This window comes from Pan troglodytes, chromosome 11 (genome assembly GCF_028858775.2).
Source record: "Pan troglodytes isolate AG18354 chromosome 11, NHGRI_mPanTro3-v2.0_pri, whole genome shotgun sequence".
In the NCBI taxonomy this organism is placed as follows: Eukaryota; Metazoa; Chordata; class Mammalia; order Primates; family Hominidae; genus Pan; species Pan troglodytes.
The window spans coordinates 77145756-77163485 of record NC_072409.2 but is presented as its reverse complement, the minus strand read 5'-3'; the positions used below and the strand labels follow the sequence as shown (position 1 = coordinate 77163485).

Genomic DNA, 17730 nt, shown 5'->3' with positions numbered 1-17730 from the left:
AGGTATGGGTTAGTGGATCAGCGCAAACCACCTTCAGATGACAGTCATACACCACTTTCCAACTTAAAGATTTTGTATTGAAAATTTAAGAGTGAAATTTAATTTAAGTGGCTTTATTATGCTACCGACATATACTGTTCTTGTTTTTTTAAGACAAGGTGTTGCTCTGCTGCCCAAGCTGGAGGCAGTGAAGCAATCACAGCTCACTGCAGCCTGGACTTCCTGGGCTCCAGTGATCCTCCCGCCTATATACTATTTGGGATTGCTAAAACTAAAAAAAGAAAGGCAAATTTCAGTATTTAACTATAATTAGCAATAAAGTGCTTTCAAGAAACTATATGGAAACTGTTGGAGAGCAGCGGTGAGTCCTGCAGGGGACTGTGGGGATTCCGGAAAGGAGGGGGAAGTTGGTCTTTAACTTAGGAGAAGACGGTTTTGATGCAGGCAGAGTTTCCAAAACATTACTTCCATATATGAAGATTAAGTTATACATTTCTCAAGATATAATTTCAAAAAAATGAGACACCCACTGACAAAAGGTTTTAATAACCCTAGTCATTATTTCATCTCAGACCACAGTGAAAGTGGCGGGGCTGAGGAAGGGCATATTCAGTTAATCTGAAGGGAGGAAACAAACGTTCCAGGTAGATTTAGAGGAGGACTTTGAGAAGAGTAAGGAGTTACCGGTTCCCGCTGGTCTTCATGAAGAACTGTTAGACCCAGCCTGCCCTACAGCCATTATCTCCTCAGTGTGAACGGAAAGCTAAGGCATAAGTTATTAGCAAAATTTCCCTTGATTAAGAAAGGACAAGTCACTAGTCCTGCATATGAACGCGCTGAACGTCGCTCAACGGTCAGGAAGGCGCTCTCGAATGCTCTTTGGTCCAACCAAGAGCGGGAAGAGAAGGAGAGAGCGGTCAGGGCTTTGAACTAAGAGCCACGGGAGGGACCCTGGCCTTTTCTCCCTCAAATGCATCTCGCAGCCCGAGGGCCGCGCCCCGGCCCCGTGAGCCCCTGTAGCCTCCAGCAGTGGCGCTTACCTCGTGAGTCCGGGCGCCGCGCCGTCCCGCAGCGCAGAGCCAGCCGCTGCTCGCAGCGCTCCGCCAGGTTCACCGAGGCCCGCAGCTGCCCCGCGTCCGCTGCGTACGCGAAGGACACAGCCGAGCGCGGGTGCCCGCTGGGGGCACCTCGCAGGGTCACCGCGTCGGGGCCACCGTGCCGCACCACCGTCCACGCGTCGTCTGCTGAGCAGAAACGGGCAAAGGAGAGGCATCACTGGGCGGCAGAGGCCAGCAGCAAGAGGCAAAGCAGACCGGTCTTTTATGTGAATTAACGTTTAATTGAAATTTACATTACTGCATGTTTGCCGCGATTTGAGGAGTTGGACCTGTGTAACAATGTACTGAGCCAGAACTCAGCCTCTAAGAGAAAGCATATTGGAAGAACTGATGACCAAACTTTTGTGACGTCACGCCTAAAAATGTATCATGTAAGCAATGACTTTTTAGTTGTTAAAACCATTTTTTTATATCAACACAAGCATGGGGCCAAACTGTTACTACCTGGACCTTTATCTTTTTAAACTCATCTGCATTTTCCTCATCTGTATGTGCCTCTATTTCTTTCATTATCGAATAAATTTATAAAAGATACATATTGGGACGATGTGACGCACATACTCACAGGTATGATAGGAAGCAGCTCTATTAAAATAAAGTGGTTTAATTATGTCAGCTTCTCTATCAGTGACCAAGCCCAGAGGAATCAGAGGCCTTGAGCTTCTAACAGCACTTTCCAGGCGGTGACCCTGAGCATCTGACTGCCTGCTGACATCATTTCTGATGTATCTCTGTCACTTGATTACTTATATTGTTTTGATGAAATAAAAACAAAATGACTCCACAATCTCAAAAGGGAAGAAGTGCATCTTGAGTTCTTTAGTGTTCCCAACAATGGACCTCCCACCAGACTTGAAGTCACTTTAATTCTACTATGCTGGTGCTGTCTGGTCCTTTAACCTCTAATAAGATGTATTTAGAATAATGGACATTTTACATAAAAATTTTCCGAACTGGAGAAACGAAGAAACATTCGTATGGGGATTTTTTAAGAACTACGAAACAAAACAATGTGATACATTTTACCTTGAGAAATCACCCTCCCAGCCCTTCACATCTCAGGATTTTTAATGGCTTGGCTGCTAACTGTGCCTAAGACAAATTTCACAGCCTTACTGTTACTTACACACGCCTAACAACAGAGATCAGAGGAAAGAAGGAAAAGAAAACCAGCCATGCTACTGAAATATCTCTTTAGTCACAGAACCCATGGAGAGCAAAGGTGTGATATCCACAAATGAGCCACAAGTACAGAAAAAAATCTGCAAATTTAAATAACGAATGCAATTTTAAATTAAATTACCACTCCACTCACTGTACTCACCAAAGGAGGCTCTAAGTGTGCCTATGGTAATTTCAATTCCATGGGTTCTTCCTTTAATATTGCTCTATTTTTTTATTTTAGATTTTTTATTTAATTTATTTATTTTTGAGATAAGAGTCTCGCTCTGTTGCCCAGACTAGAGTGCAGTGGTGCTATCTCAGCTCACTGCAGCCTCTGCCTCCTGGGTTCAAGCAGTTCTCCTGTCTCAGCCTCCCAAGTAGCTGGGACTACAGGCACACACCACCACACCTGGCTAATTTTTGTATTTTTTTAGTAGAGACGGGGGTTTCACCATGTTGGCCAGGCTGGTCTTCAACTCCCGACCTCAGGTGATCCACCCGCCTTGGCCTCCCAAAGTGCTGGGATTACAGGTGTGAGCCACCACGCCTGGCCTCATTTTAGAATTTTTACAACCTGGTGTTACTCTGTGCACATCACCTACTCTCACCTTCAGAGCTTTCCTATCAACTAAATCAAATATAGAAAAGCCTATGGAACACTAAGTTGGGCATTGAAGATGCTCAACCACATGCCATTTTTGGCCATGTGTTCATGATTTGTTGTACAATGGGAGAGAAATGATGGTCCGGAGTAGTTCACATAGGCTGGTGGGCAGTATGATAGATTTGCAGTCACCCATGGTTAAGATGTGATCACAGAAATGCCCTCAGTACTGAGAAGGGAACTGTTGAGAATACATCTGTAAAACTTGTTTTTCTGAAGAGTAGAATAGTAACCAGGGACATTATAGGACATGCATTTGTGTTTATAAAATTCCACTTGACTCGCTTCTCCTTATAATATCAGTAGTAAAAGACCCAAAGAAGGACATAGACCATTGTGGTTTCCCTAATTGCTCATAATTTATTTCAATTGATTATAAGCATATTGGAACTGGAAAGGATCTTAAAGAGCATCTAATATAACCCTTATATTTTTCTTTTTCTTTTTTATTAGAGATAGGGTCTCCCTCTGTTGCCCAGCTTGGAGTGCAGTGGCACATTCATAGTTTACTGCAGCCTCGACCTCCTGGGCTCAAGTGAATTGGACCTGAGTAGATTAATTATAACAGTGGCTAAATGTGGAAAGGGGTTCAGAGGTGTGGCTGAGTCAGAACACACTGGAGGCTGTCTCACTAGCCCAGAAAGAGGGTAACTGTAACACGTTGATCCCTGTTCCACTCCTGTTGCTCAAATAATATCCGACTTTGAAAATTAAGCTAATTTAACTTCATGATTTTGATTGGAATTAACAGTACAGATGTTCCTCAATTTATGATGAAGTTGCATCTGGATGAACTTATTATAAATTAAAAATGCATTTTAATACATGTGACCTACTGAACCTAGCTCAACCCAGCCTAACTTAAATGTGCTCAGAACACTTAAATCAGCCTACAGTTGGGCAAAATCATCTAACACAATGCCTATTTTATAATAAAGTGTTGAATATCTCATGTCATTTATTAACTACTGTACTGAGAGTAAAAAAATAATAATAATAATGGTTGTGGCCAGGCGTGGTGGCTCACGCCTGTAATCCCAGCACTTTGGGAGGCCGAGGCAGGCGGATTACGAGGTCAGGAGATCGAGACCATCCTGGCTAACAATGGTAAAATCCTATCTCTACTAGAAATACAAAAAATTAGCCGGGCGTGGTGGCACGTGCCTGTAGTCCCAGCTACCGGGGAGGCCGAGGCAGAACAATCGCTTGAACCCGGGAGGTGGAGGTTGCAGTGAGCCGAGATCGTGCCACTGTACTCCAGCCTGGGTGACAGAGCAAGCCTCTGTCTCAAAATAATAATAATAATAATAATAATAATAATAAAATAATAGTTGTATGGGTACTTGAAATAGGGATGCATATGGTTTCACATAGGGAAGTCGCAATATTGTAAGTAGAACCATTGTAAACAGGGATTGTCTGCACGTAAAATTTACTCAGTATATCATATGAAATCCCCAGCATCTGGTATACCCATTCCTGTATGTCCCAGAAGAAAAAAGAAAATAAGATCCACTGTGTTCTGTTGTCAGGAGCATACATATTAAGGTTATCTCTTTTAGAGAACTGACCCTTTCATTTGTCTGAGAAAATCTTTATTTCTTCACTTTTCAAGGAGAAGGATTTGTTTTGTTTTGTTTTCTCTCTTTCACACTTTAAGTATCTCACTCCATTCTTGCTGGCATGATTTCTGAAGAGAAGTCGCTGTAATACTTATCTCCTATGTAGGTAAGGTGCTTTCTTCCTCTGATTATTTTTAAGAATTTACTTTTACCTGGCCTGGGCACGGTGGCTCATGCCTGTAATCCCAGCACTTTGGGAGGCTGAGGTGGGTGGATCACCTGAGTTCGGGAGTTCAAGACCAGCCTGACCAACATGGAGAAACCCTGTCTGTACTAAAAATACAAAAATTAGCCAGCCATGGTGTCACATGCCCATAATCCCAGCTACTCAGGAGGCTGAGGCAGGAGAATCACCTGAACCCAGTAGGCGGAGTTGTGGTGAGCCAAGATCGTACCATTGCACTCCAGCCTGGGCAATGAGAGTAAAACTCCATCTCAAAAAAAGGAGTTTACTTTTATCTTTGAATTCTATAGTTTGAAAATATATGCCTGGTAGAGTTTTGGGGGCATTTCTCCTTCTTTGGTGTTCTCTAAACTTCCTGGATCTGTGGTTTGGTGTCTGATACTAATTTGTGGGAATTCTCAGTCATTATTTCTTCAAATATGCTTCTGTTCCTTTCTTTCTTTCTTCTCCTAGAATTCTCTTTACACGTATGTTACACCTTTTGTAGTTGTGCCACTGTACTCAGATACTATGTTCTGGGTTTTCTTTTTACAGGGGCTGGGGTTCAGTCTTTTTTTCTCTTTGCTTTTCAGTTTTGCAAGTTTCTATTGAGGTATCTCTAAACTTAGGGATTCTTTCCAAAGCTGTGCCTGGTCTACTAATAAGCCCATCAAAGGCATTCTTCATTTCTGTTATGCTGTTTTTGATCTCTAGCACTCCTTTTTGCTTCTTAGAATTTCCATCTTGCTGCTTACATTGTTCATCTGGTCTTGCATGCTATCTACTTTATCCATTACAGCTTTTTCCATATTAATTATAGTTGTTTAAAGTCCTGGTCTGATAATTCCAATGTCCCTGCCATATCTGACTCTGGTTTTTGTTTTGTTTTTTGGTTTTTTTGAGACAAAATCTCGCTCTGTCACCCAGGCTGGAGTTCAGTGGCACGATCTCAGCTCACTGCAAGCTCTGCCTCCCGGATTCATGCCATTCTTCTGCCTCGACCTCCCGAGTAGCTGGGACTACAGGCACCCGCCACTACGCCTGGCTAATTTTTTTTGTATTTTTAGTAGAGACAGGGTTTCACCGTGTTAGCCAGGATGGTCTCGATCTCCTGACCTCGTGATCCGCCTGCCTCGGCCTCCCACAGTGCTGGGATTACAGGCGTGAACCACCGTCTGTTTTTAATGCTTGCTCTGTCTCTTCAAAGTGTGTTTTTTGCCTTGAATTTTTTTTTTTCTTTTTTTGGAGACAAGGTCTTTCTCTGTTGCCCAGGCTAGAGTGCAGTGGTGTGACCATGGCTCACTGCAGTCTCCAACTCCCAGGCTCAAGCGATCCTCCCACCTCAGCCTCCCAAGTAGCTGGGACTACAGATACATGTCACCATGCTGTTTTGTTGTTGTTGTTGTTGTTGTCACCATGCTGTTTTGTTGTTGTTGTTGTTGTTGTAGAGGTGGGGGTCTCACTGTGTTGCCCAGACTGGTCTCAAAACTGGTCTCAGGCTATCTTCCCTCCTCAGCTTCTCAAAGTAATAGGATTATAGGTCCAGCTGAAATTTTTTCTTGATAACCAGATGTGATGTACCAGGTAAAAGTAACTGTAACTGCTGTAAAGAGGCCTGCAGTACTATAAGCAACATGTGTGGGAAGGCGAAAGGTTCTGTAGTCCTGTGATTAGGTCTGAGTCCTTTAGGGAGCCTGTGCCTCTGGGCTGTGACCTTCATAAGAGCTTCTCAGCCCTCCCTCCCATCACCACCCTTACATGGGACAGGATGGCCAGAGGTGGGTAATTTCCTTCCTCCAGGCAGGTTAGGCTCTGAAAACAAAAAACAAAACAAAACAAAACAAAACAAAAGAAAACAAAACACCAGTAGCTTAGGTGAAATACTTGCCCTTGAGGAAAGACCTTGTTAAGAAGAACAGAAAGCTCTGGTGTACTTCAAGACGGTTCCTTTTCACCTTCCCTTTCTGGAAGCATGAGGAGATTTTTCTCCAACATTCACTGTGAGAACCTGGTCAAGCTAGGTGTCAAACTCACAGAAGTGTGGGGACCCTTCTCTGTCTGGGTCTTCCTGGAGTTTTTAACTCTCAGATGTGTCCACATCGAACATCCAACAATTCGTCAATTAAGTTTAGGTTTTCCTACTTTGACAATGGTTTCCCCAAAGGTTAGTGCTTGTGGAAGAAAATTGTCATTCTGTATATAAGCCTGCCTGTCTCTCCAATTTTGAGGGGCACTGGTTTGTTCTGTGACCTCACTTCTCTGCTGGATCTAAAAAAATTGGTTGATTTTTCAGTTTGCCTGGCTTTTTACTTGTTCTTAAGACAGAGTGCTGACTTCCAAGCTCTGAAGCAACTGCTTTTTGAAGGTTATTACCATATATACATTTCAAGCTATTAGAGTAGTTTGAAATTGCACATTTTATAATCATTATTGCTTGATTTGTACAACCAGAGAATTTATTACTGGCTATAGAGCAATGGGGCATCTAAAGAGAAGGTGACATTTTCTAGGGGAGAAAAGAGACCAGAGTTTAGTGATTCCCCTATCATTAGCTAGATTTTGTCAGTAGATACTTCCCTAACCAACTTTTCTGAGCCTTGGTTTCCTCATCTTAAAATGATGACAACCAAGGTCCTTCCTGGTTGTGACTGTGGTTGAGTCTTTTGATATCCACCAAGACCATTTTTACGGGATTTCTCACTTTGCTTTCATTGTTTGATTCAGGGGATTTTGGAGGTAATTGGTATCTTATGGCAGAACGCCTGTGTTTCTTTATCTTCAGCACATTGCTGTGCAGGTGGCTCTGAATCTTCTGAACGTCCCCTGTAAAGTTTTACTATTTTTTGGCAATCTTTGCTAAGGCACTTTAAATGCCCATGTAATTTCAGTTATTTGTTTCTTTTTCCTTGACGCTTGCTGACCCATTTGGTTATTGTCCAAATTTATGAAACTTTTGAAACCTTTTGTCAGCACAATAAATGAGAACAGTTTATTCCAGATTTCCACTTTGCAGAGAGTTGGAAGAGCTAGGTGACAACAAATTTCTGTAAAAATGTAACTATTTAAAAGGCATTCTAGTGAAATCTTCTATAATCAAGCTGTGTTCATTTCTTTTTTTCCTTTTTTTTTTTGAGATGCAGTCTTGCTCTGTCGCCAGGCTGGAGTGCAATGGCGCAACCTTGGCTCACTGCAACCTCTGCCTCCCTGGTTCAAGGGATTCTCCTGCCTCAGCCTCCCAAGTAGCTGGGACTACAGGCGCGGGTGCCACCATGCCCAGCTAATTTTTGTATTTTTAGTAGAGATGGGGTTTCACCACAGTGGCCAGGATGGTCTCGATCTCTCGATCTCGTGATCTGCCCGCTTTGGCTTCCCAAAGTGCTGAGATTACAGGCGTGAGCCACCATGCCCAGCCCAAGCAGTGTTCATTTCTAATATCTAAAGCACGAGAAATAATCAAGTTTCTTTGGTTATGAAAAAATTATATGCCATAAAAATCACTAAATTATTTAAGATGCACATAGAACATTAACATATCTATGTTATTTCTTAGCACTTTTAAAGACCTCTGTTTTTTCTAAATACAGAAAGCATGTAAATCACCCAATCAGAGGTTTGTATTTTATCATGATGCACATGAACAGATGTATTATGAGGAGTGTAGGAGCTAGAGAGATGCCTTGGCAGAGCATTGAATCTTGCCTATAATCCAACCCAGGCAAACAAGAAATACAAGAAAATTTTGTTGACAACAAAATTAATAAATATATATTTAATGCTTCTACTTAGCAAGTACACACTATCAAACTGCATGTTTTAATAATGCTGCCAACTAGGTAAATTTCTCCTTGGTCTATTCTGATCTATGCATCTAACGATTATCAACATACCTGTCATATTGCAGTACACAAGAAATGGTCCCAGGGGGCCACTTCCATCTGCATCAATATAGTAAAGCCCGGACGGGTTCCCTCGGTGCTTGTGGGCTTCACAAGACTGCTCGTAGAGAGCTGTAGGAGAACACCAGCCATAAGAACCAGAAAAAATATCTCCAGATGTTGAGTCAGTGTCCAAAGGTTTGCATTTCTGAATTACAGACATGTGATACATATGACCCAACATCATTTTTATAGTGTATGACAGTATATTTGATGAGATGCAAGAAAAATGACATTTAAAAAATTAAATCTATTTTTATTAACAAAGGAGAAAAAAATTACCTAGTCAAAATACATTCAAATGTTGGATGTTGTTAGATGCTGAATAAATATTCGGTCACAGTGTATTTCTATTTTGAGGAAGAAGGAAAGATTGTGTTGGTGTTCAAACATGAAGATGTGCTTACAGTGGGAATGCGATACTATCTTCAATAGACAATCTTTTGGCAATGTCTAGAGACTGTACTTTCTCTACATAAATGTTTTCTTTTGCTTTTAGGCAAGAAAGCATGCAAACTCTGAAGCACAGTGTAAAACACTTGAAGAGATATGAGAGGAAAACTTTGTGAATCTGAATTCTGCGTGCTATTGAAACATGGTTCTTTTCAAACTCATGGCAACTATACCTCAGAATTAAACTCTATAATTACGGAAGAAACCCTCATTCACCCTGTAATAACTGAATACCTGAGCACATTAAACTGCCTAAATAATCTGGTATTTTCCCATAAGCATTCTGTAAAGTTTTTCTTAAGCTATGCGGCAGTTATACCCTTTGCTTCCTTTAAAACAATATGAATGAGCATTTTAAAGAGATAAATAGAATTTATAAGCTATCAACTTCTCATCATTAAAAAATAATTAAAGCTGATTTAAAAAAGAAACTTCCCTAAGTATTTTGCAAGTGACAATTCAAGACAGCTGAAATTCAAAACAGGAGAGAAACTTTTTTGAAAGATATCCCTATATAATGTAAATTTACTCTAGCATAATTGAATATTTTCATTTGTGCAAGCAAATGTTTTACCAACTACAAGGTATGGAATTAATATCTGCAGGAGATGGACATTGCTAATCTTTATTTTTTTGCCACTTATGGCATATTGATTTAAATAGATACATATATTTGTATATGTCTGGTAGGATTCACTCAAATTAATAACAATACTTAAATATAGGGCACAGACTAGGTTTGGAATGGAGACAAATATTGAGGAAAGTGACTAGAACTTGTGCTTTACGTGAATTTTTTGGCTTTTTAAATGATAATGTACACATGTATTAATGTATAGTATATATTAATTGAATACAATTGATTTTAATTGTATAATTAATTATATACAATGAGTTATATACAATTAATAATTATATACAATTAATTAGTTGCACATAATTGATACATGTTATACAATTAGAAATACACAATAACCTATTCAACTAGGTGTGGCAGTCTAGTCTCACAGTGAATGACTGTGGGCTTGGCAAATTTCTACCTATAGCCGTCAATTATTAGATGAGACTGACACTTGAAATACTTTTTCAATCTCCTGATATTTTCCCTCAGAAGTTTTTGGAGTTATATTTTGATTGCAGTGAATAACCATGGACTAATATCACTCATTGATTAATTGCAACATTAAATGCAATCAGATGATGCTGAGTGTGGTGGTGGATATAAATTTGCCAGGTAACACACAAGATTAGGCTTCTGCTTTTAGGTAAGATACTATGCCTGGAGGATGAAAGATACACAGAAGTAAAAGATGTGGTCCCTGCACCAACTCTATGACCTTATCAAGACATTCAACCTCTGGTGTGAGAGGCCACTCAACTCCTAGAAAATGTGTCACAGCGGCTGGGCAAGGTGGCTCATGCCTGTAATCCCAGCACTTTGGGAGTCCAAGGCGGGTGGATCACAAGGTCAGGAGATCGAGACCATCCTGGCTAACATGGCAAAACCCCGTCTCTACTAAAAATACAAAAAATTAGCCAGGTGTGGTGGTGGGCTCCTGTAGTCCCAGCTACTCGGGAGGCTGAGGCAGGAGAATGGCGTGAACCCGGGAGGCAGAACTTGCAGTGAGCTGAGATCATGCCACTGGGCTCCAGCCTGGGCGACAGAGCAAGACTCCGTCTCAAAAAAAAAAAAGAAAAAAAAAGAAAATGTGTCACGGCTTTATAAACAGGGACCCTTCTAGTACAAAAATCATACTTCATGCTTCAATCTGTGAGAGTCACTCCTGGACTGTCTCCTCTTTTGCCCAGATCCTTTACAGAACCTCAGGACTGGGAGCGCAGAATTCTCATTGCATGTATGAACTGTGGTTTTAACACTCCACAGCCTGCCTTTCTCCTGTGGTTTTTGTGAAAATCAAATGTCTCACGGAAGAGTTCTTAAAAGTTTCAATTAGGAACTCAGGATGAGCAAGTGGAACTGAGGACTTTGCATCTCTGTTTCCTTGAAGACCCAGGGATGGGCGAAATATTCCTGAGGAGAAGTTGCTCAGAAACGTCAGTAGAGATATACAGAAAGAAAACTTTAAAAGTTAAAAACAAATAGGAAAAAAAAGGCTTTTCAGATTCTGTGACGTTCTAATTATAACAGGTTAGAGGTCAATAAAATGGCATGGCCTTTGAAATTCACAGAGGGTGATTCTTCAGTAAAGACAGATGATTTTTAATATGGCAGAGGCAGTTGAGAAGTGTTAGAATATGCCATCCCTTAGACATTGTTCTTACACTTAAATGTCTACCAGAAGCATGAGGAAGGTTGGTTACAAGAGACTCGGGGCCCCATCTCCAGCGATTCTGATTTAGTAGGTTTGGGTAAGGCCTAAGAGTCTTTACTTGCAACAGGTTCCCAGGGGCTGTGGGTGCTGCTGGTGCATGGACCACCAATCAGGCATCCTGGAGCCAAGGCTGTGGAGCCAACCTCCTTAGCTCAACTCCTCATCTTCCCACAAACTAGCTGGGGGCCAAGTTACTTAACCTCTTTCTGTCCTCAACTCTGCAATGAAGATAATAAGAGTACTTTCTTCCTGGAGCTTCTTTAGGATTAAATGAGTTAATATATGCAAAGCAATAGCAGAGGGCTGACGTAAGTACTCAATACATTAATACTTTTACACTTATTCACTTTACAATCATCATCACCACCACCAAAGAAAATCACAGTCATTGTAAGAGATCTTAAAGGTCCTCTAGTTTCTAGCTGATATCCCATTACCTCTTCAAAAATTTTACCGTGTACAATCCCGTGACTGCATCATCCCAGTGATTGTTAAAAAATCTTTAAATACCTTAAATGTAACATTGACAGCCTGGCAAGGGGTTGTTTTTCCACCTTTCTTTGACTGAGAAGATTCTCAGAATTAAAAGTATGGTCCAACTCAAGTAATGGAACAAGCTGTTACATCATGCATTTTTAATTTAATTTAGTTTCTACCTTTTACTATATCTGATTCTCCTAGACTTATTTCCCCATTGCTTGCCAGTTTCTTTTTTTCAATCCTATGCGTACCACGTATTTCTGTGCACTGTCTCAACACCCTTGTATTAAATAAGGTGGATTAAAAGTAAACTAGAAATTGAGTGCTGAAATATCTCTTCTGATGTGTTTGCATGATTGCAAATATGCAGATACATATAAACAACTAATCAAAATGAAATGACAAAGAGATGCTGACAGAAACGAGAGGGAGGCGTGAGGCTTACAGGAATGGCAGGTCTCGCCCGTATAGCCTGTGCCCAGACAGTCACAGGAGAAGGTGTCCCACGACTGGGAACACTCGCCCCCATGCTCACAGTAGCTGGGCAAGCACCTAAAAGAAAACAGATACAACTGCTGTTTCCCTTTTTCAATCATCAAAAAATAAGTGTCTTACCAAAAACAGGTTAACCAAAAACAGGTTAATGTGAAAGAGCAGCATATGCAAGATAACCCCACATGATGTGATTACTGGGTCTGCCATCAAGGTTCTCTAATTATATTGACAAACTTTAGATAAATATATCCATTAGCATGCAGCTGATTATTAGGTTTCTGTGACAGCTGAATTTTCAACACATTTCTTTTTTTCTTTGTCCCAAGTGACACAATAACTTGACATGTGGCTAGCAAAACCAATTACATACATAAAACTATGAAATATGGCATGCTCCGTTACTATATTGTGGTCATTTTTAAAAGAAAGAAGGGGAAACAGGGAGGAAGATACAGAGGGGAGAAGAAAGAAACAGGAACAGCTTCAGTCACATAGTGACAGAGGTTCAGAAATTTTGAAGAACATTTAATTTAGGTCATCTTGTCACCTTTTAGATTTGCAATAAGCAGTTGGTTATTGCTTTTTAAGCAATCTTAACACTGGTAATATGTCAATATGACCCAAAGCAATCCACAAATTCAATACAATTCTTATTAAAATCCCAATGCCTTTTTTTGCAGAAAACAAAAATCCATCCTAAAATTCATAGGGAACCTCAAGGGACCCTGAACTAGCCAAAACAATCTTGAAAAAGAACAGTTGGAGGTCTCACACTTTCAGAATTCTTGGAATCTGCTGCCGCCCACTATAATATTGGGGGCCTAGCATGCCTGCCTCTCAGGATTGTTAGGGGAACAGGGAGCAGGGTACACTATGGAAACTGACCAGCACCTGACACAGAGTGTCACCAAGAGGTAGTGTGACCTTCTGGAGGCCTGGCCTGAATACCATGACCCACCTCTGCCTTGAGCAGGGTTGGATCTCAGCCTCTGGCCGCTGTCTCCCACTGCTGAGTACACAGCTAAGGACCTGGTAAAGAGTGAAGATTCTAAAGGACACTGACCTTTCAGGCCGTGAGGGACATCATAGTCCATGCTGGAGCGGCAGAGGCGGGGAGCACCCAAGTGCCCCTCACCATGGGACCCAGAGAAGTAACAGAAGAGGGGCTGGGAGGTTGTGACAGGCCTCCTGGCTGTGGTGGAAGGACGACCAGCAGAAAACTGGGGTATGAAGTTGACAGAAAGCCCCAGGGGCCTGTATTTGGCCTCTGGAGAGATCCTTTGAGGGGAACCTGAGGGGCTGGGAAGAATCCGCAGCATTCCCTACTCTCCCCATGCCCCCAGCCCCCTATCCTGGCTCTCCAGCACTGCACCACCAGCTCAGGGCCAAGACTTCCATAATTACATAGTGTTAATGAGCATTTAGTCTGCATTCAGAGAAGAGTTAGGGGCCATGAGAATCACAACTTTTCAAGTATTTCAAAGGCCAAGGCATGGAAAAGCCTGTGTGAACTGATCAGAAGAGGGGGAGCTGGAGTGACAGGCAAGGGTGGCTGGGGTGGGGGCCCACCCTCATACCATTTTTAAAAGAGCAGCTGTTCCTCTTCCCCCACATCCTTCTCCCCCTCCTCCCCTTCCTTCTTAATATAATGGAGCATCTTAAGATCATACCTGACTTGAAGATTCCACAAATTTTAAAAAACATTAAAAACCACTGCTGTTTGATATCAACAGGGAGAGAATAATTTTAGTTCAAAATACTTGGAAATAAGAACTATTTAAGTGATCTAGAGACTACCAACAAGTATACACTATTTTTCTTCAACTAAACACAACATCAATTGTGAAAAATTTACATGTAGTACAAATAATAGAGGAAGTAGCTAGCATGCAGAAGACCAACAGAGGGGAAGATGGCAGAGGGAGGGCAGGAGTGGGGTCAGCAGCCTGGTCAGCACAGCCAGGTGAGGAGGTGACGGAGGCCTCCCTGCTCAGGGAGCCCCAGTTGGAATGCAGCACAGGACTCCATTGGAAGCTCTGCCATGTGGTATACAGGGCAAACCTTAAAAGAGTACAGCAGTCTGATGTAAGAGGTGATTAAGAAGTTAAAACCTATCCTGGCCAGGTGTGGTGGCTCACGCCTGTAATCCCAGCACTTTGGGAAGCTGACGCAGGTGGATCACGAGGTCAGGAGATCGAGACCATCCTGGCTAACACGGTGAAACCCCGTCTTTACTAAAAATACAAAAAATTAGCCAGGTGTGGTGGCGGGCGCCTGTAGTTCCAGCTACTCGGGAGGCTGAGGCACGAGAATGGCATGAACCCAGGAGGCGGAGCTTGCAGTGAGCCAAGATCGTGCCACTGCACTCCAGCCTGGGCGACAGAGCGAGACTCCGTCTCAAAAAAACAAACAAGCAAACAAACAAACACCTATCCAAACATAAACATCCATTATTTGTGACTCTGTCATCCAAAGTGCCCATTGCTATTTTTTGTGTAGCTTAAAATTTTGACTAAAAAAGATAACTTCATACCCCTTATCTGTCCCTAAGTAGGATTTTTAGGTCTGGTATTTGAGTAACATACATTTCTACTTTGTGAATTAGTGATACGGTCTGGCTGTGTCTCCACCCAAATCTCATCTTGAATTGTAGTTCTCATAATTCCCACCGTGTCATGGGAGGGAACCTGTGGGAGGTAACTGAATCATGCGGGCAGATCTTTCTCATGCTGTTCTCATGATAGTGAATAAGTCTCACGAGAGCTGATGGTTTTATAAAGGGGAGTTTCCCTGCACAGGTTCTCTTGCGTGCTGCCATGTAAGACGTGTCTTGATTCTCCTTCACCTTCTGCTATCATTGTGAGGCCTCCCCAGCCATGTGGAACTGTGAATCCATTAAGCCTTTTTTCTTTATAAATTACCCAGTCTTGGGTATATCTTTATTAGCAGCATGAGAACAGACTAATACAATTAGATTTTTGTTTGTTTGTTTGTTTGTTTAACAACAACAAAGAAAGGCTGACAGATGCTTACAGGCCTGTTTTCAGGATACTTAAAAGTGAATTTTCAGTATTTTCAGGTTTTCAAAACTTAATGTAAAGGGAACAGCAAAGGTCTTTAATTTTAACTCTGTAGAATGTCATTTTGTGTCCCCAAAGTTTTCTAATTTTATTGCTTTATAAAATTCAGGTTTTCAAAATAATCTCAGAGGAGCTAGTCTTCTACGTTACTGACTTTGGGAATGAAATAGTAAATAGCCTTTATTTGTAGCCCTATTTGAAAATAATTTAAAAGTGCTTTCTTAAAACCCTTATCTGCAATGATTATTGTACACATCATGACTGAAGTTTAAGTGTGGCTCACACATACATGCTTAGTTGAGCATGTTTACAAGTAACTTTGGGGTACAATTTGGAGGCCTTTTTAAAATGTGGGATCTTAGAGACCAAGTTAGGCACCAATGTAACTCTTGGGACTTTAAGGTTAAAACAAAACAGCCTATAACAGTAAAAACAATAGTTTTGTACTTTGGGAGCTACATACACAAAGCAGGCAACATGGATCATCTCTGAAAAGAGGCAGCCTCACGATATATATCTCATAACAGAAACACTGCAAATGGATCATATTTTGTGAGTAATTAACAAGGTATCAAAATAATGTCATACAAGTGAAGAAAATCACACTTGCATCACAGTTGAGCTGACAGCTCTTGTCACTCACAGTGTGGGCCCATGGGACATTACCCCTTAACTCAGAGAGAGCTGAGCTCCCTGGCTAGTTAGCTGAGCAACTTGGGATTATATTAAGTGAGCAAATGGCCAGAAACCTTCCCAACTACCCTTCCCACGACTACAGAGTGGGGTTCTGGAGCTGGTGTTGAGATGTAAATGCAGTCCCAGCTGTGTGCCAAGAATTCAAATCTCAAGGTCAAGAATGAGAGGTACTTGACAAATTCTTGCACTTCATATACTCCTCATCTTTGAATTAATTCATTTTTCCTACAAATCAACAGAATGTTCACAGGGGGAAATTATTCCATGCTGAATAAATACAGTCCATATGAATGAACTTTTCATTTAGTAGTAATTACGTTTTTTTAGTATGTCAATAACTATGAGTTATAAATTAAAACCTGTTTAGCCAGAGAGGATAATTTTGCAGTTAATGTTTAAAACAGAATTGACTAACTGAATTTACTCCATGAAGAAGGCAGGTTTTGAAAGTTCTACCAGATGCAGATATAACTTTTTTTTTTTTTTTTTTTTTTTGAGAAGAGTCTGGCTCTGTCACCCAGGTTGGAGTGCAGTGGCACGATCTCATTCACTGCAAGCTCCGCCTCCCGGGTTCACGCCATTCTCCTGCCTCAGCCTGCCGAGTAGCTGGAACTACAGGCGCCCGCCACCATGCCTGGCTAATTTTTTGCATTTTTAGTAGAGACGGGGTTTCACCATGTTAGCCAGGATGGTCTCGATCACCTGACCTCGTGATCTGCCCGCCTCGGCCTCCCAAAGTGCTGGGATTACAGGCGTGAGCCACGGCGCCGGGCCAGATTATCACTTTTTAATTTTTAAATCTGTAGCATTTATTTATTCACTTAAAGTAAATACCAAATGTACTAGGGCAAATTGTATGTAAAAATATTATTTTTCCAGGTGTGACCCTATGATTCTTCTCAGCCAAAATCTTTGTAAAATTATGGCACAACTAGCATAACTGTGGTTGTAATACTTATTTGAATTAAATGTTTTTCTTGTCTAACCTCCATATTTCATTGAGTATGTCCTTCTGCACACATCTTCATCCATCTTTATGATTCAAACTTTTCTAGCAGAAATTGCTTTTTATTTTCTCTGCAGAACATGTGGGGTTGGGTGGCTGATGAATAGTAACCTGGCAAATTCCTCTGCCTGGAAAAACATCATCCACCTGATGGGTGTGTGGTTGCAAAAGCGAGTTTGATAACTATTAGCTGAGCAACTTGGGATCATATTAAGGTAAAATTCATAAGGTGTATGTCTTCTAATAAAATACTATCATTTAAAAAATGCTATTTATTCCATTAGAGATGCAGTTTTTGTTTTTGTTTTTTTTTTGAGACGCAGTCTCGCTCTGTCGCCCAGGCTGGAGTGCAGTGGCGCGATCTCTGCTCACTGCAAGCTCCACCTCCCGAGTTCACGCCATTCTCCTGCCTCAGCCTCCCCAGTAGCTGGGACTACAGGTGGCCGCCACCACGCCTGGCTAATTTTTTTTTTTTTTTTTTTTTTTTTGTATTTTTAGTAGAGACGGGGTTTCACCATGTT

At 41.4% G+C, this 17730-nt stretch overlaps 1 protein-coding gene across 15 annotated transcripts in view; it reads right to left on the bottom strand.

Moving 5' to 3' along the window:
• CNTNAP3 (contactin associated protein-like 3) overlaps nucleotides 1-17730 on the bottom strand; it is a 237260-nt gene that overhangs the window by 62691 nt on the left and 156839 nt on the right. For 8 of the 15 annotated variants that reach the window (XM_054658845.2, XM_054658840.2, XM_054658842.2 and 5 more), the window contains exons 11-13: nucleotides 12378-12484; nucleotides 8619-8738; nucleotides 1041-1244 (exon numbers count right to left, since the gene is read on the bottom strand). The exons of 1 other annotated variant lie outside the window; for it this stretch is intronic. In XM_054658845.2, the coding sequence (XP_054514820.1) occupies nucleotides 1041-1244; nucleotides 8619-8738; nucleotides 12378-12484 (431 nt within the window). The remainder of the gene's footprint in view (nucleotides 1-1040; nucleotides 1245-8618; nucleotides 8739-12377; nucleotides 12485-17730) is intronic. 6 more of the 15 variants (XM_054658841.2, XM_054658844.2, XM_054658853.2 and 3 more) reach the window with 4 other exon arrangements.